Genomic DNA, 18753 nt, shown 5'->3' with positions numbered 1-18753 from the left:
AAATAAATAGTACAAAAATAAATAAATAAAAAACGATATTTACATTCCCATACTTCATCTAATAAATCATATCTACTTATTTCCTAGCTAGAACCGTTCCAGTCTGGGCGTTTTATCAGTTGGTAACTATCATTACATTCAAGAACGGACGATGTACAGATTTTGGATCCAATATTTCCGCTGCAAATATTCTTTGAAGTTTTGACCCTTCCCTTTGTTAGATCTTTTTTTTGGAGGCCCGAAAAAATTTTCTTATAGAATGAGGCCTGTAGAATCCATAATTTCAAACAGTTTGAAGATGGGGCTACTAATTCAAAAGTTACAGCCCTTTGAATTTTCTTTCGAAAATGGTTTACTAGTCTATAACTTTTGATTGAGAAGTCTGATCGAAAAAGTATGAATTGTTTTGGATTCTACGCACCAAAATTAATAAGCAAAAGTGTTTTCCCGAGAAATTTTGGTGCAGTAGATTTTTGGTAAAAAATGAAGGTTATACACTGCCTCTTTTTGAGGCTCGAAAAAAAAATTGTCTCAGATCGACCCGGAAAAAAAATTTTCTTATAGAATGAGGCCTGTAGAATCCATAATTTCAAACAGTTCCAAGATGGGGCTACTAGTTCAAAAGTTACAGCCCTTTGAATCTTCTTTCGAAATTGGTTTCTAGTCTATAACTTTTGATTGAGAAGTCTGATCGAAAAAGTACGAATTGTTTTGGATTCTACGTACCAAAATTAATAAGAAAAAATTGTTTGAAAGCAGACATCTGACAGTCAAAAGTGATCTTTCCCGGAGCAAATGTTCGGTGGATGAGTATTTTCGCTTGTTTTTTTTTGCTTTGCCTTTGCTCAACTAAAAAATTGCAAATAAGCCGAAAAATATTCACAACTGCAGACCAAGTAGGTAACTATCCAGGATTGATTAACCTAAAAGCGAGGTTTAAAAAAAACAAAATAAAAATATAATACTGTATTTCCTATGTTAATATAAACAGATATTCGGGATATTTAAACTAGACAATCTACAATTTCTCAAGTATAATTAATTTAAACGATTAGATCTAATTAAAATCGAGGTACAAATATAAAATGTACATGAATTTCGCTCGAAATAGAGATCAGTACTACCAAATAACTTTCGCGAAATACTAACGAGCATTTAAAAGGCAAGTGAGTAGACTAGATTTGTTTATTATATACCATGAGAAGATGAAGCGTTAACAGAAGTTTGAAAATCATACAGGATGATCCACAATTTAGTTAAAGATTCACACAACCTATTAAATGAAAAACGTGTTGTGGTAACCAATAATTTTTCGATCATTCTACAATAAACAAATTTTGACGTGGACCACCCTGTTGTCATACTAATGGTAGAAGTCCTGGAAAGTAATCATAACTTTTGAGTATGATCACTAGCAGTCTCTACTGGTCATTTATGCAACTAGTGGCTTCAAACTGAAACTAATTTGCAACATAGTATGAATAGTGAAGCTGAAATACAGTACCTGTAAAATTCCTGATGCATATATTCCATTTTTAAATTTGTACGAAATGCATCAAGAACTATATTGCATCTAATAACCCGGTTTTGCCTAATTGTAATTAATTATGTCAAGTTTAGTTCCAATTTTACACATTTTGGTTTAATAAACAATGTAGGTTCATTGGGTTTTGTCTGTTGTTTAAAAATGTACAGTATACAAATAAATAGTACAAAAATAAATAAATAAAAAACGATATTTACATTCCCATACTTCATCTAATAAGTCATATATATTTACTATCTACAACCGTTTCAGTCTGGGCGTTTTATCAGTCGGTAACTATACACTACGTTCAAGAATGAACGATGTACAGATTTTGGATCGAATATTTCCACAAAATCGTGCATATCTTGAATGCAGTGTATAGCAATAAACGTTTTTCTACTGAAGTATCTATACAAAATTGAGGTGAGTACTGCGACCAATGAGCCACAACACATTAGGTTTGCTGTGTATGTATAAAAAAGTTAGTAAGCCGAATAAAGCGGAACACGAAAACATTGCTTCTGGTGATTGTCGACAAATAACACGCGATCAGAATTTGTGTAGTGACTTACTTCCTACAAGCTTACGTGAGTTAACGTTAATATGTATAGTGATACGACACGTATTTTAAAAACCTTCACCTCCGCTAATCCACCGTTATTTTTAAACCCGCTTCATTTGTACGATTAAAAATAGTTACACCTTTAAATTACAGTTCAGTATTCGTTCAACTCTTCATCGCTTCCGTCTTCGGCCAGGCGAGTTCCTCGATGAGAGAATAAACTGGAAGAGCTGCAGTTACGTAATCTAGTAACAAAGGAATGATGTTAAACAGTTGAAAACTTGGACCAAACAAAATGTATCAGATTAGTCATGGAAACACTCTACAAAGCTTGGCAGGAGTGGCAATGCTGCGCACTTAATACTACTTAACTATATGAGGTGGTCCTTCAGTGCGAGATTTTTTTGTTTTTGCCAGGTATGGGTTAGAAGGGTTAACCGTTTTAGAGTTATAATCCAAGTGGTCAACTTGTTTTTCTACCCTAAAGCTTCCAGTTAATGGTTTTTGCTTTATTGAAAAAAATGTTTAATTGACCTTCAACAATTGTCAAATTTTTGAAATTTCAGAATTCAGATAATACTCACTTCACATACTCCTAACTCCAATGGTACGCCGACAATAATGTAGAGATGCTAATGTAGGCAAATGTGGCAACCTTTGTCAATAAGATCCTCGCTCAAAATGACGCGGGCGAACTCTGGAACCATATCTCGGGAGAAACAGAGGAGATTGGGTTTTGGCTGAAGAGATGAACCTAACCACAGTTAAGTAGGCGGTGAAGACTTTCCATCCGTATAAATACCCAGGGATGGATGGAATCTGTCCTACTACTACAAGAAGGCCTTGACCTGCTAGCCTCCACACTATGTACCGGGTGACCCAATAAGACTGTTCCTCAGCCGTATCTCGAGAACCGTTCGTCGGACTTAGGGGTAAAAAAATTAATGGGTAAATCGGTCATGAAGAATCGCTGGAAAATATTTTCAAGTTTTAATAATGACCACCAGAGGGCGTAACTGCCATCTGAAACAACATTCAGAAAGTGCAGTTTTTTGAATTTGTAATCTTTTCTAAAATGTCGATTTCTAACCAAGAAGCATTTAATATGCTGGCGATATATTTTGGTTAGAAATCGGCATTTTAGAAAAGATTACAAATTCAAAAAACAGCACTCTCTGAATGTAAACAGCAGAATAATTCACAAATTATGGCTGTTATTATTTTATAATGCATCGTGTTTCATTTGTTTAACTTTCCAAGGCCTACCTAAAAGTGTAGGGTGCTTCTCTTTCGCGCCATCGACAAATACCGGAAATACCTCAAAAATAAATTTAAGATACAATTTAAGCATTTTTATTAATTGGAAGTTAGGAACGAGATTTTGAAAAACGGTTTTCACTGTCCTCTTTGGATGTTATTTGGCTACTTTCATATCATTTCATTTGATTTTTTTGGGATTTTGGATCATAATGTCAAATCTAGCCCCCTGGCGGAGAAAAATACAACTGAATTAACTGAATAATAATTTTCTTCTTATTGCCCAAGGAATGCTCTTTTCAACGATACCAAATTTGTTACAATCGGTCAAAGGGTTAAGAAGTTACAGCAGGTTATTGCAAAAACAATTGAACGCCCCACGCCATCTTTGTTTTTGAAATAACCGAGTTTCTGTTTTTACGAAAATGATAGATAAACTGGTTCTCTTTAAACATGTGAAAAAAGAATGTTTAGTTTATTATGCGAAATTGAAAGAAAATGCAATTTTAAAATTTAAGATGGCAGTTAAGCCCTCTGGTGGTCATTTTTAGAACTTGAAAATATTATCCGGCGATTCTTCATAACCGATTTACCCAATAATTTTTTTACCCCTCAGTCATACGACGAACGGTTCCCGAGCTATGGCCGAGGAGCAGTCTTAATGAGTCACCCGGTACTTTACTAAGGGCAATATTTGCCCTCTATGGCGTGAAGGGACTTAAACGTCATATTCATACCGAAATCTGGGCGAGAGTCATACGACCAAGCCAAGTCATTTAGACCCATCAGTTTAACGTCGTTTCCCCTGGCTACGGGCCTGGATATATACCATGCTAAAACATAGAAGAAAATGCTCAAGAGATTAAGTGAGGCGGGCTATACATCAGTTCCAGTGGTGGAGTAGCTATTGTTGGTGCCCGGAACGGCCCATCAAAATTGCGCTCTCAAATATCCCCCCCCCCTCTCCCTTTCGTCACCATATCAACAGCCTGGTAAACCTTGGCCAATAATGAAAACCAATTTATATACAGGGTGTTTCAAATTGCTTTTCGGCGGAGTGATGCGATTTGCACTTCTCGTTGTTACTTTCCAAAGCTGCATATCGAGGATGTCAATATAATAATAATAATAATATATATTTGACGTATGAGTTGCGCGAACGTGGTAACAGCGCAAATGCTTTCTCCCAATCGGCCGATCGCTTGCTCGTCCGTCCGTCCGCTCGCTTGCTCGTCCGTCCGTCCGCTCGCTTGTTCGTCCATCCGTCCGCTTGCTCGGTCGATGGTTTCATGTCCATCGATTTAAAAGAGAACGGATGGACCGATTACAATAAAATTTGTAGATCGGAGTTCGTGAATTGGTAAGGTAGGCCGCCAAAAAATAAAGAAGGATCTTTTGACATTTCTGTTAAGTTATGAACCGAACGGCATGAAATTCAAACTGGGCATAGGCCACTACCTTTGATTAATATTCAAAGGCCTCTACCATAGTAAATGTAATGTCACCGCTTTGGCACTTTTGATTATGCATCGTCATGGCTTAACTCGTGCAGGTTCTAGTGTCAGCATATTTAAATAAATGATGTCTTTATCCAAGGACAAGTCTGAGAGTCTGGGAGGAGTACTATGCTTGGTAGAAATTGATTCCTTCCGTTGAGACCTTTCATTAGAGTACTATGAAGGATAAAACCAGCCCCCCTCCCCCCCGCTTCTCTTTTGATAAGACGTTAGTACGCAGGGCGGTAATTGGTAGACAACGGTGCCTTTCGTTGAGACCTATAATTAGAATACCATGAAAGCTAAAATTAATCTCCCTCCCCTCCCCACTCCCCTGATTGAAAAGGCGATCTTGCCTTTGCTCTGATCTCATAATAATAATAATAATTTATTACCCAACAGCCAATGCCAATTACAGAGTAATGTTACATAAGGAATAAGCTCAATGCAATTTGTTCTAAAAATAAATAATATCCTATTCAAACAAACATTTTGTAAGAAAAAACGAATGTTTTTATGGAGTGTAACGGGAACCCTTTAGAGGGGTTCTCAAATGTTCGTTAGGGCACCTTAGTTTTAGGGGTGTTTCTATTAGGGAGCGGTTTATTCCAAAATGTTGTTATGTTCAAAGTTTTAAAAGTCAATCGTTTCCAAATGTACCTGGCGATGTATAATTTTATGAGTCATTGGTTTCTGTATGTATCATGACCGGTTAATGGCTTAAGGAAGTTACAGAATAGGATTGTGCAGTTTTCGTGGGAATCGCTGGATTGTAATTTTAAAAACGGCCGTGGGCTGGATTTATGGTCCATGGTTAAAAATGCCCGCGTTCACCTATTAGCACCATTTTGGGGGTCTAGTAAAGTTAGAAACGGCAGGGACGAACCCAGAGAAGAGAGGCATTGGTTTTTGGGCTCCGAAAGCGTCAACTGCGTGGCTCACGTAATTTTTTCGGACGTTTCGCGGCAACCGATCGAGCGCGTCTTCAACGGTTATAAAATTATTTAATAAATAATCCGACATTTTGTGCGCAAGATGTGGAGTGGGTGAAAAAAATTAACAAATTCGCGGCGAAGGACCTACGAGATACATATACTTTATTTGTGACGTGTAAATAATTCTTGTTACAATGTAGTATTTATAAATAAAAGGGTCGAATGAATGGATTACGCGCGGTTCATCGACGAGGACCTACCTGTACCTAAAAGTCAGAGTGGCAAAAAACAGTGGGATGCGAAGGTTTCCACTGCAATTAATAAACCACGTCGCTAACGTAAAAATGAATACCCGCGTATGCACGAAATATAAATCAAGGTTAAATGTGCAGACACCTGCATTCGAAAGCGGGAGTTTAAATTCGAAAATTAACAAATAACTCATAGGGGATAATGGCAAAAAAAAAGTTAGCGTCGGTTTGGTAACGGGATCAAATCCGAGCGGATTTTTTTTTTTTTGTATTTGTGTGGGATATGTCAGGTTTTTTGTCCATAAAAGGTTTTCCTGGTATTGCCTTGTTGTGTGCGTAATATGTTTTATTTGCTGTTGTCTTTTCTTAGGCACAAAAACTCTTCGTTTCATTCAATTCCCTTCCCGATTATATCTCACTTCCCAACACATAAAGGAACCGCCTAATATACACAACCTATGACCTACTTGTGCCACCCGGTCCTAGCCGATGGCTTCAAGTGTCTAGCTGGGGGTCGCCAGGATCATTAAAACTACTTCACCTATTTGGAGTAAACATTTCAATTTCCAGGTGTAGTCATAGTGAGCTAGGATGCTTGAGGCACGCACATAAGAGGTGGCGAAATTTGAAATCTCGCACGATTTCAGCTTTTACACTAAAGATAATATTTTCTGACCACAAGTATCAATTGAAGCTAATCCGCTACACACTTACAACCTGAATCAAGTTCACAGTTGGCCGGCACTAGACCATGTTCACCTCCGCGCTTTTACAGTTATTTCCCACCATGTTCTTAGTTTTTGGAAGAAGGTAAGCGAGAGAATTGGCAATTTGACAACACTGTAATAATATAGAGAAACATATTTGTCTCACAATGATGAACCACTCCTTGTTACAATATCAAGGTTATTACACTATATCAAACCTTAAGCATGTATGCCACTCCCTAAATTAACAAAACACCCAGCGCGAATTATTTATGTAATGTTACCGAATCAACTATTTTGTACAAAGCCACTAAAAAAGCTGAATAATGTTTAATTAATTGAAAGACAGTACAAAGCAACAAATACTGGTTAACAATAAAAAAGAGATACTCACGCAATCGCCTTCCTCGAGAACCGCCATCTCTTCACCGCCGTCCTCCTTTTCCTCGCTAGACGTTGTAAGCAAAAGAAAAGATAGAAAGTTTATAGCCCCCAATAACCGCGGTTTGTTAATTGAGCTACATAAGCCCTTTATTCTACACTAGCAGCAGCTACGAGTGAATCTTACCTAGTGTGGAGGTGCTGCAATTGAACTTGGAAGTTGTCCACCTGCTCCTGCAGCTCGTCATTTGTACGTTGTAGTTTACGTATATTATTCGAGGCGGTGTCCAGCTCGTCTTCGGCGACTGCCAAATCGCGTTTCAGCTCCTCGACGCGATTTCGCAGCTTCTTCACTTCCGTCTCGTACTGCTCGGCTCGCCTCACCGTGTGTGCCAGTTCGGTTATTTTGTCCTGCACCATTTTTTTCAGTTTGTTTTGCGAGTGCTTCAATTCGGATATTTCCTGAAAATTCTCGTTGGGCACTCTTTTCGATTGTCAAGTTTTCATAGCGTACCTTATTCTTGTCGATTAGTTCCTGCTGTAACTGTCGAAGTTCGGCGTCGGAGTTCGTCAGCGGTCTACCTTTCCTCTCCAATCGTTCGTGTAGGTCCCGCAGTTCCCCCCTGAGCTTTTTGTTTTCGCGCTCTAAGCTTAGCTTTTCGGTCTCTAAACGCTCTCGCTTGCCCCACTCCGCTGCGTTTTCAGTTTGGAGCCTTTCCAACTGATAGGGAACATAGTAGTTAGTTAGTTGTATATAATGTGTCCAGTTTGTGATGGGGATCAAAAAGGGTTAAGTACTGTAACAGGTAGTCACTTTAGGCTTAGAAAGATTTGGTTTCGAATTTAAAAATTTGCCCGAATTGGTCAAACACCTGCGTTGCTTATCTGGTACGTGGCATTGTTTATCGCAAATCGAATAAATTTTTGTCGAATAATAACTTTTTACTATCACCTGATTAGCTACGGACGACCATTTGTTTTTTCTACTTTTGCGCAAGAAATTGGCAAAAAGACACCTCGAAAGAAGCGCCCATTTTGGATTCGTACACATCTTCTATCTCGAGTAGAGAAAGATTTTTCATCACGATGACCTTAAGAGACTTTTTTATCCATTTTTACAAGTACGTACAATAATATAACCGAATTGAACATCCCGCACCAAATTTGATGCGTGGTGGCGCTTCTGAGAATCGCTTACCGCCAGTGGCGAATCGCACCGTGTGAAGGGGGTCTTAGATAATATTTGAAAAGTAATAGTGGAGTGTTTTGGTGGACCGAAACTTCACTTAGGACAACCCTATAGAAAGACTTTACTTAAACGAAGCAAACGCACGATAGATATAACTCAGACTAATTCTCCGTAAACAGGAACAACACTTGAGTTCAATTCAAATGATAACGTTCACTTTTATAACGACGTATTCATAAAATCATCTTCTATAATAAACTTTACTATCATACAAGACTGACCGTTTTTTTTAAAAACCCCAAACAGAAAGGTTGACCAAAAAGCAACGTTTCCTGTTTGATTCGTCTTTAACACTTCTTCCCTTTAACTGAACCTCTGTATATCTTGAAACTAATTAGCTTTACGCAGCGATAAAGAACTCTTATCGCACTGACCGGAGATACTTTTACAATAACACGCAATTATTTCTTCAACACGTAATTCAACTTTACAATTACAAATCAAAATAAACAAAGCGATTATTGTAACCAAATTAAACAGCAAAAATCACATTGACCTTGAATTTAAATCGTAAAACTTCTGACCTGTTTTAATTCAACATTTTAAACGGGATTGAGTAGTGGCTAGCTGTATAAAGAACAATTATCTGATTTCATGCAAAAGATTTGGCTTGCATCCCTTGTTTGCAGCTTTTACGTTTAATAAGGTGCCATTTTTATTAATTTCACGGCTTAATCGACTGTGTAGCTGTGTTAGGCTACATTTTCGGAAGTCGAGTGTTCGAACCTGGGCTGAGGCTGGGCATGCTACGTTACCGTTTTTTTTCGTTTCCTTCTTTGAGAGTACTTTTGAAACAGGCACGTTCAAGTTGAGTGGTATTCATTGCTAATAAATTCAATGTCGGTATTATTACACATATTATGGCGATTAACCGTTTGTTGTGTGAATTCTCGAATTAGTTTGGCTCGAGCCTAAACACTATTGCTCTCACCGTGGAGGATATAATTGAATTCGGTGATACGACTTTTCTATGCGTTTTCATATGGCGTTTGAAGCAATTTACTTTTAGCTTTTACTCAATAACCTTGAAATACTGCATCATCTCCAACTAGGTCTCATGGAATAGAAGTGAATACTCAATGTTACAAAATCCAACAGTGCTAGTTGATTCTTGCCAACTGGATCTTTCGAAATGCAATTTCCCATAAGCTTCGGCCGAGAACCTCTACTGCCAGAACCCTCCGAGTCATTAGTTCTCAAGTCTCGAATAACAGCGGATCTAAATCAGCCGTACAATTGCATTATTCCTGCCTTATATCGCGACTCCCTGTCTCCAACAAGCTTTCACACGCAAATACCAGTCAACCCAGTTTCCACGAATTATTCAAATTTATGCAACCAAATTTTGAAACATACCTATCCTCTAATAAAACCACCCTGTAGATTCTGTAATACCATAGAAGAAATACAATAAGAGTTACAAACAAATAGGATAAACTGGCATTGCTAATTTTCGCTCAGGAAATGCTGTCATCTGCTTTTTAACGGGGTGTAACTAACCCTAAAAATAGAAAATCGTACGTTCATTAGCGTGCCGATATGCGGTCACCTCGTTCTGAGATGGCGCTATAGTTAGTCGAGGAGCGCCTAGTTACAAAATGCGTTCTCGTAAATCTAGTTTAGAAAAACGTACGTGGTTCCTTCACTTAACAATTCTTTAGGGACGGGCTACATAATGTGGGGTCGGTGACATCCGGACGCCATCCCCGAGACTAACGTGGTGATTTTTCAGTTTTTTTTGCAGAGGAAGATAGGAAAAAACTAAAAAATCACCACGTTAGTAAACCACGCGCGGGACTGGCGTCCGGATGTCGCCGACCCCACATCATGTAGCCCGTCCCTAAAGAATTGTTAATTATGGGCCGCGGATTTGAGTGGTTCATAAACGCGCTAATTCAGCTACCCAATTTAGTGATCTGTCCTACATAACAGGGGGCGCTGAATGAAAATTTTCACTAGTCACTAAATATAGAAAGTACCGCAATCCATTGGGCTCCTGTGTCAGAGAGAGAACGCATGATTTTTGCCCAAAAATGGCAGAAGTTACCAGATTCTAGTAACTTTAATGTCAGGGATTGTTCCACCTGTTGGGAGATATCTGTATATATTTTTATAAAACATGACAGTACTATGAAGTTAGGTTATAAAAAATTACAGTTATTCAGATTTTATTTGTCAATTTTTTTAAGTTGGCAGCAAATTTGCCCAAAAATGGTGGATGATTGCGGTACTTTCTATATCTAGTGACTTTAATTTTCACACGCTTACACGGCCACCTACTTATAAGGTGTGTGAAAGGTGACCACAAATTAATAAGAGTCTGGAACTCTTATTGTTTTACTCTGTGGTAATACTCAATCCTTAACTCCGCAACCGCCAGAAAATTCTAACCTGTTATGATATCATTCAACTACTATAATCGCGCCTACACCAATGGGTCCTAACTATATACAGAGTGAACCATTAGTGTGTAGGTGTTAGTTTGTGGGTTTATTAATGCAATTCATCGTTGGGACATGTTGAAGGACTCTTAAGGCTACAACCTAAAAATATTTTCAACAACATTGCAATTGTTATACAGGGTGATTTTTTCAAAACTTCATTTTTAAAAAATAGAATTATTACATATTTCGATTCTTTGGTCAATTCTTCATTTTTTTGAAAAGCAGATTACATGATCCAGTTCAATTAGAATTTTAATTATAATCTTAACAAATAACTATTCGAAAATAGTTGAAATGCTACTACCCAGGCAGGGAGAATTTTTTGACGCTCTTTTGTTTTCCATATTAACACCTACTACAAAAAAAAAATAAAACGCACCTATTATGCGAGGTCTCAGTACTAAGATCTCAAGCCTGAATAAAAAGAATTAACTAACAGTTGTAAAACACACACACTAAAAAAATGTGAATATTGGATCAGAAATTCTCTTCTATTACGCGAAACACTAACTGATTAACCGTACCAAGGTTAATACATCTCATTTGAGAACGTAACTTCACCCACAAAAGTGACAGTACTATTTTCTTCAATTTGCTGTAAATTTAAGGTAATATTTAGTGAACATAAACTGGACAGGAAACAACAAATGTGCTGCAGTAATGAACACCCTTACCTCTGCCCTCAAATCATTTATCCTCCTATCCATGCCCTCGCGAGAATTTGCCTCATCCTGTAAATCTGCCCGTATAAGTTGCACCTCCTCCTGATGCTGGTCTTGCAACGATAGCAATTCCCTTACGGCATCTTGCCTTGCCTGTCGGAATTCCTCACACTTCTCTTTGGCTTCTTGACACTCCCCCGACAGTCTCTCAACGTTACGGTGTAACATCAGTTTCTCTCTGAAAACCGGCTAAACTAGGACGGCCTTTTTGGCAAAGGCATACTCACTCTCTTTCCACCTGCAAGGTTTTGGTGGCCTCCTCCAGCCTTAACTGTAACATCGACATCTTCTGAAACATGTACTCCTCGTCGTATTCTTCCTTACGCGGCACCCTTTCACTTTTGCAATCAAAGCCATTAGTTAACGAATCGTCGATATTCGCATCTTTGTATTCGATATGACGCGGTACTGCACCTTGTAAAATGTACTCCTCAATGGACGCATCCTTGTCGAGCTCCAAAAGCGAAGTGGTGGTACTATCACAATCTGTCCCCAACCCGTTTTGCAGTTCGCAATTTTTCGTCGGCGACTCGTGAGTTTGGCTAAAAGTAAAATCTCGCAAAGGATCTTCGCCTAGAGCCTCGAAAATTTGCCCATCGAACTGACCGGCGTGCTTTAACAGCAGAAGATGTATCTTTTCGATTTCCTTCTTGAGCTGTTCGTTTTGCAGCTCAATCTCTTGCTTCTCGCGTTTGTACACGTTGGCATCCTTTAACGCGCTATCTAGTTTACTTCTGAGCTGCTTGGCTTCGTCCCGCGCCTTGTTACGTTCGCTCCTCACTTTGCTCCACTTCTCGCGCCAATTTGCAGTGCAGTCGGACCACCACCTCATTGTTTTCTCCATTTGGGCGGCACGCGCTCTTGCCTCTTCCAATTCCCTTTGGCGTAAGGCCTAAGACAACGTACGTTAGCTTGGTTTACTACCCAAAAGTGTGTACTCACTTCCTTTGCTTCCCATTCTGCATCGGTACATCTCGAAGAAGCAACAGAAGCCGAATCTTGATCCCTTACGTGACGCCTCGAGGACGTACCACTCGTACTTTGAGCCATATTTAGAGATTTACCTTTCTAATTATCACATTTGGTTAGTTGTATTTAATTAGGACTCGAATATGTAAAATATTTAATGTAGGAACTGTCTGGGAACTGCATTTGGTGTGTCCAAATGTTTGACCTTGATCTGGGTATGTGGGAAATGATCCACTTTATTTTTTAGGGATTTTTTGTTTTCTACCGTTATGTGGTATGGCAACCACACATATGACCACAGAAGAGCATATACAATAGAATTGTACGTATTGTACCGGGTGATCGAAAAGTAGAGCAGATAGATTGAATTTCCCGTAAAACTAAACATTTATAAAGTTGGTAACACACCAAATGCCATTTATGTAAAAGCAGTGGTGGATCAATTTAATCAATGCATAAGTAAACTACCTTCTAAACATGTTTGCCAATTCCTTAAGTAAAAAACATTAAAAACTTAAAGCGCCCAATTTAAAATGTCTGCAGTTCTTTTCGATCACCCGATATATGTATTACATACAATATGTTGTATGCATTGAGTTAGAAAACTGTTGTATGCTTAGACAAGGTTGTATGGTATGCTATCAGTGTTATGCTGATGCATACATTTTATTGTATTTGTTTTGCAATCTAAATATACCCATAAGGCCATAATGCATTTTGTGAAATATATTTATAATCAAACAATTTTTAATGTATATATGGATTAACAAATGTTCAAAAGCTAATTAACAGTGTGCCAAGTAAGAACCCTTTTAGCATACGGTCCCTAAGACATACAGTTTGATGAGCCTAGTCCTAATGTGGTGTAATCTTTAAATTTGTTCCTTTCAATGAAACAAGCTCAATAACATCTATCTACCGGATCTTCACAAGTACCACATTTAAAAACGTTGGACTCTGTTTTAAATGGTTTTATTAGTAATGGACTTTCCTTTCTGTCCCAAATCAATTGGCACACTTAAGATGCGTCGAAACTTTATCTTTTAAATGATGTTGTTTCAAGTTGCGTTTATCATCTGTACGATATCACATTCAGCACATGAGCTTAATGTTTTAAAAGATGTCGTTTGAAGAGCTGTTTATTATTTGTCCCATAATCACAAGTAGGACATTTAATATCCTTCGAAGCTTTATGTTTTAAAATATGTTGTTTAAAGAGGTGTTTATGATTTGTCCCATAATCACAATCCCCACATTTGAAATCTGTAGAAACTTTATGATTTAAATGATGCTGTTTGAAGTACCTTTCAACACTTGTCTCATAATCACAATCAGCACACTTAAAAGCCTTAGAAGAGTTATGTTTTAAAAGATGTTGTTTGAAGAGGTGTTTATGATTTGTCCCATAATCACATTCGCCACATTTGAAATCTGTAGAAACTTTATGATTTAAAAGATGCTGTTTGAAGTACCTTTTAACACTTGTCTCATAATCACAGTCAGCACATTTAAAATCCTTAGTAGCTTTGTGTTGTAAAAGATGCTGTTTGAAGAGGTGTTTATGATTTGTCCCATAATCACAATCGCCACATTTGAAATCTACAGAAACTTTATGATTTAAATGATGCTGTTTCAAGTACCTTTTAACACTTGTTTCATAATCACAATCAGCACATTTAAAAGTCTTAGAAGAGTTATGTTTTAAAAGATGTTGTCTTAAGTACCTTTTAACACCTGTTTCATAATCACAATCTGCACATTTAAAACCTTTGGAAACTGTATGGTTTAAAAGGTGCCGTTTAGGATAGGTTTTAGTATTTGTCTCATAACCGCAATTTGCACCTTTAAAATCTTCCGACACTGTTTTACACTGAGTAAAAAGGTGACGTTGAAAGTGTTGCCGTACTTCTTCATTACAAAGGGATTTAGAACATGGTGTATGAATGGTAATTTCGTCCTTTATCGTCACCAAAACTTCGTTGCTTACCAAAGTATGTCCTTGAAGAAAGGAATTTATTTCTTCTTGTTTTGGTTCGATTTTAATGAGTGGTGTGTCATTACCGCCATCCATACCTAACACAAATAATGTTATATACTTGTACATGTGTTAAAAATGTGCTTTGGTACCTATTAAACAATACAGAGTGAGATTGAGATCCCAGAACAACAAAAAATTACTTACTTTTTGAGGAACAGAATTTGTTGAATAGGAGGAACAGAATTTGTTGAATAGGAGCCACGTCCCCACTAATTATTTCGGTTTTAATAACAAAAACTTTTATTCAATGAATTTTCCTACGTTGCTTTGATAATACCTTTGTTTGTATAAAATTGATACACATCGTGGTTTACCTATACGCATGCTAGAGATTTCAAGAAAGGGGAAAGAGCAATGCTGCGAGTTGAGGCCACTGAACTAAAAACCTAACACATATTTCTGCGGTTGAAGCTGTGGCGGCCATATTCTCGGTGCACAAAACTGTTTACTTTTTGTTTAGTTTACGTTTCTTGGCCAGTGGCGTACCTCCATTGTACTTATTGTATATATTATAACGAACAGAAAAGATATGCATAAATTTGTAACGCATCGGTTCATTTGTCGTGTCGTGCAGAAGTGCACAATTTCTATTTGTTTAAATACGTTTTTATTTACAATATGTATAGTACCTACGGTTGCTGTTTTCATCTTACGCCAATGAACTGTAGGCGGCCATGTTTTGGGTGACAAACAAATTACAACGCTTCACTTCACCATTGTTTATTCATAAAATGAATAAACAAGGACATTATGAATTATGATCATCTTCTCTAAAGGAGATTTCCGTCTCTGGAAAATGTGATGCTAACTTCACATATGTATTTTGCCAGGTGAAGATGGCTAGGTACTCTGAATTCAAATGCAGCGTATCGCTAAAAAGCTAACTTGGTAGTTCTACACACTATTTCCTTCCTATACAGACTAGCATTGTTTGAATTGCCGACATCGAAGTTAAAACATTTGTTGAATAGTAAACCCATTGTTTTCCAATGTAAAAATGATGGATACACATTTTTGCGCAAAAAAAAATTTCGCATACTAAGAAACGAACCCGAGCCTACTGGGCGCGAGCCGGGTATCCTTTCCTTACCACTAGACCAATATTGGATACATCGTGACTGAATCTAATATGAATAACCATATTCGTAAAGTAATTTTGATGCTTTTTTTGCATGTGCAGTGTATGGAATGTTCTGGACAATTTTATACTAAAATCTAATGAGTAGGGTGAGATTGATTGTGCTCATCTGCTGTGTCTACAAAAGGTCGACAGTGGCTCAAAATTTCAAGTGAGAGTATCTCGACAACAAGGTGTTGGCATAATTCGTTTTCCCGTTTTCCCTTTATAGCGAACATGACAGATTTTAGGGTAAAGTGGCAACGTTGCAATCCCAGCTTCAAAACACAGTTCCCGCTTAAATTTGAAAGAATGGCACATGATCGGATCGCCTAAGGTAGGGCCCCCTTACGTTAGGGGTTACGAAGGTAATACAATGACTCGGGTCTCAGTCGGGCAGGAGCACTCAAATAAAGCGCTGTAATGTCTGCGAGTTCATTTATTATAAACTTACTGTGAAAATCCGGGAGTTTGGATGTTGTACATTACAAGTTAAGCAAGCAAAGCCTAAGAGTGTCGCACTCTCGCAAAAGCGGACTGCCAAGGAGAAAAAGAGCGCGACTAGAGAGAAACCTCGGCATTGAATAAAGCCCAAATTATGTTAATCAAGCAAATTAAAACACCAAACGCCTAACCAGAACACGCAACACTGGCTTTATTAAAGAAGCTATGGGCGTAGTCCGGTAGCAGGAGTGTTTGAAGGGCATGCGTAGAATATTCGTCACAACAAGTCAGGGACTTTCCTTTAATCGCGGCTAGAAGGCAACTCACTTTTGGTCATCTCATTGGATGATGAGCCGTGTTATTTGTTATGTTTGGGCCCTAAAAGAAATCAAAGTTAAACCATCTTCGTTGATGTTATAAAACGTACATACCTACCTCTTAAATAAGAGGGCCAATTATAGGTGAAGCAACAATTGTCCACAGAAAATTGTCGAATGACAGATGACAACCGAACCTAAAGAAAAGGTACACTTCTATTACTTACGGAAAATGCAAATGGCGGTACTTACGATTAGCCACAAAATATGCAATTATATCCTCCCCATTAGAGATTTTCGTGAATCCGTCCTAATTATTCCAGAATCTCCAATTTAATGGATCCCATTGCTAGAGATTAATAAAATATGGATAATTAAAATTCCATGCGTTCTTAACTAACACCTCAGCTGTTGGTTTTAACGAAGTGCACATTGTTACGGCTCACAAAAGAAAGAGGAAAATGAAAGTGGACAATCGTAACCACTGCGCGGTAAAAATTGCGTGTTTAAAATTCCAACAATAGATGGAGCCATCTATTCAAAAGTTACGAGGGTCTTTCAACAAGTAAATATTGGCTGTTTTGTAATGGAGAAAATAAATCGTTACAATAACTAAACTAACACAGTTTATCTTACAAGACTGTTTAAGAAACCATTCATAGGACCGAACCGATCTCTAGAATTACATATAACACAGCCAAAAAGGAGATTCAGGCAAAACTCACGAAATAGCACTGCAGACACTGGAATTGCAGGACAAACCCATTCCAAGATCTATCTGGAAACTCCCGCGACGGGGAATTAGCATCGTCTAGCTTAAAGCTCAGTAAGATGAACATGTGAAAATGATGGTTCCAGACCATGAGACCATTGTGGATTAAACAAACACTTGCACAAAATGGGACTGCTGACAGCCCATTATGCAGGGGTTGTGGGGAGGAAGAGGAAACACCACATCACGTCATTTGCTATCGCCAAGGGAACGCCTGTTTGGAAATCAGAAAATTACACAAGAGGGCCCTACCAAAATCTTAGTCTTTGTTAAAGATACAGCCGACGCAGGTATTCTTAAAGACAGTGTCGGGAAGTGCAATAGATCAAAAGGTCGCAATGCAAGAATCGACTGGGAACAGCCTTAGTACTACAATAACAATAATAAAATAAAAAGTGTATAGTGTACTTAACCCCCAGGTTCTACGGTAACTTCACACTACAAGAACACTGAAATAATGTAAATCCGGCAACGTTTAAAAATGGCCTCCCTCCAAAATTAAACAAGATCCCGCTTAAATTTGAAAAGTGGCACGTGATAAAACATCTAAGGCAGGGCTCCCTTACGTTAGTTGTAAACAACGCTATGATCTGAAGCACAGTAGGGAAGGAACGTAAAATAAAACACTGAAATTGTGAAAAGTTTGTTTAATAATGATCGCAATTATTTATCATTGTGAAAACCCGGAAATTTAGTTGATTAATGTAAGCAAAGCCAAAAGGTGTCGTACTCTTGCAAAAGTATCTGCTAAGGGTAAAAAGAGTACGACGTAGAAAAACCTCGCAGTTTGAGTAATACAGTCCAAAAGTTAGTTAACCAAATAATTCTGTAAAAGTTTAAGCAAAGATAGTAAATGCATATACACAATGTCGGTTACACAGTCAAGGTTAAAAACAAATTTTGGGAACAAAGGGCCAGGTAAGAGCAGGTACCTAAATTCTGAGAAACGAAAAGATATGGAAAATTACATGGCCTTGTAGGCAAATTCAACTATCGGCAGAAATATATGGAACTTAGCTAGTCGTAGCTCATTTGTCGCACATAGATTCTAAACCGAAGAGCTTTAATTAGCATAATCTCGTCACCGTAAAATAGGTAACTTCGCCCCTCGTTCGGGGTTTCGAGCCTACAGTTGAATGTCGAAGACAATCACGGAATTAGGTGTCGTAACTCAATTTGATTACAGTTTTTACCACCCCCGTGACTGCTTCATTCACGGAGAAAATGTTAGTTACAAACAAGTCAGTACATACATCAAACAACTCGGTCATCTCCACATATTAAAATAAAATGATCAAAATTTATATGAATGTAACTTCGGGGACAGGACCAAGTAATCAACATCAATAAACATAAATTAAGCAAGCATTACACCAAAAACGTAAACAATTACCAACAAAAGGATAACGGTATCAAATATGTGATTCTGCATTAAGGTTAAATCAAGTTAAAAACAGATTGAAACTCACAAAAATATAAAATGCTACATACAAAACACAAATACGATATAAACAAATGCAAAGATTACTACCTGCATTAAGTAACACAAAATAACAATCAACAT

General features: G+C 37.8%; 2 protein-coding genes and 1 long non-coding RNA gene across 6 annotated transcripts; all 3 read right to left on the bottom strand.

Moving 5' to 3' along the window:
* Positions 1 to 1738: 1738 nt before the first annotated feature.
* On the bottom strand, positions 1739 to 12746 carry LOC116173508 (coiled-coil domain-containing protein 102A). 2 transcript variants are annotated; one of them, XM_031491011.1, is made up of 7 exons: positions 12475 to 12746; positions 11760 to 12424; positions 11485 to 11710; positions 7632 to 7838; positions 7305 to 7579; positions 7131 to 7185; positions 1739 to 2335 (listed from the first exon to the last, which is right to left on the bottom strand). In XM_031491011.1, exons 1-7 carry the CDS (start codon positions 12580 to 12582, stop codon positions 2327 to 2329), a joined length of 1545 nt encoding a protein of 514 aa, XP_031346871.1. In that variant the 5' UTR covers positions 12583 to 12746; the 3' UTR covers positions 1739 to 2326. The 2 variants fall into 2 exon arrangements, with proteins under 2 accessions (XP_031346871.1, XP_031346870.1); XM_031491010.1 differs by lacking the exon at positions 7131 to 7185.
* A 466-nt stretch (positions 12747 to 13212) lies between these two features.
* Positions 13213 to 14987, bottom strand: LOC116173922 (gastrula zinc finger protein XlCGF46.1-like). 2 transcript variants are annotated; one of them, XM_031491663.1, is made up of 2 exons: positions 14684 to 14987; positions 13213 to 14628 (listed from the first exon to the last, which is right to left on the bottom strand). In XM_031491663.1, exon 2 carries the CDS (start codon positions 14603 to 14605, stop codon positions 13607 to 13609), a length of 999 nt encoding a protein of 332 aa, XP_031347523.1. In that variant the 5' UTR covers positions 14606 to 14628; positions 14684 to 14987; the 3' UTR covers positions 13213 to 13606. The 2 variants fall into 2 exon arrangements, with proteins under 2 accessions (XP_031347523.1, XP_031347524.1); XM_031491664.1 differs by having other exon boundaries at positions 13213 to 14574; positions 14684 to 14986.
* Positions 14988 to 16125: 1138 nt separating this feature from the next.
* On the bottom strand, positions 16126 to 16898 carry LOC116175019. Of its 2 annotated transcripts, XR_004146222.1 has the most exons (4): positions 16819 to 16898; positions 16670 to 16766; positions 16536 to 16614; positions 16126 to 16478 (listed from the first exon to the last, which is right to left on the bottom strand). It is a non-coding gene; the product is annotated as an uncharacterized LOC116175019 (long non-coding RNA). The 2 variants fall into 2 exon arrangements; XR_004146221.1 differs by having other exon boundaries at positions 16670 to 16892.
* Positions 16899 to 18753: the final 1855 nt, after the last annotated feature.

This window comes from Photinus pyralis, unplaced genomic scaffold (assembly GCF_008802855.1).
Source record: "Photinus pyralis isolate 1611_PpyrPB1 unplaced genomic scaffold, Ppyr1.3 Ppyr1.4_LG6, whole genome shotgun sequence".
In the NCBI taxonomy this organism is placed as follows: Eukaryota; Metazoa; Arthropoda; class Insecta; order Coleoptera; family Lampyridae; genus Photinus; species Photinus pyralis.
The sequence above is the reverse complement of the archived record's forward strand: the minus strand, read 5'-3'. Positions and strand labels throughout refer to the sequence as shown.

Excerpts from the sequence above, each read along its gene's own strand:
- LOC116173508 (XM_031491010.1), bottom strand. The coding sequence starts at position 12,582 with ATGGCTCAAAGTACGAGTGGTACGTCCTCGAGGCGTCACGTAAGGGAT. Across the intron at positions 12,425-12,474 it reads CAGAATGGGAAGCAAAGGAA|GCCTTACGCCAAAGGGAATT; the intron begins GTGAGTACACAC and ends ACGTTGTCTTAG. Across the intron at positions 11,711-11,759 it reads ACCTTGCAGGTGGAAAGAGA|AGAGAAACTGATGTTACACC; the intron begins GTGAGTATGCCT and ends GCCGGTTTTCAG.
- LOC116173922 (XM_031491663.1), bottom strand. The coding sequence starts at position 14,605 with ATGTACAAGTATATAACATTATTTGTGTTAGGTATGGATGGCGGTAAT.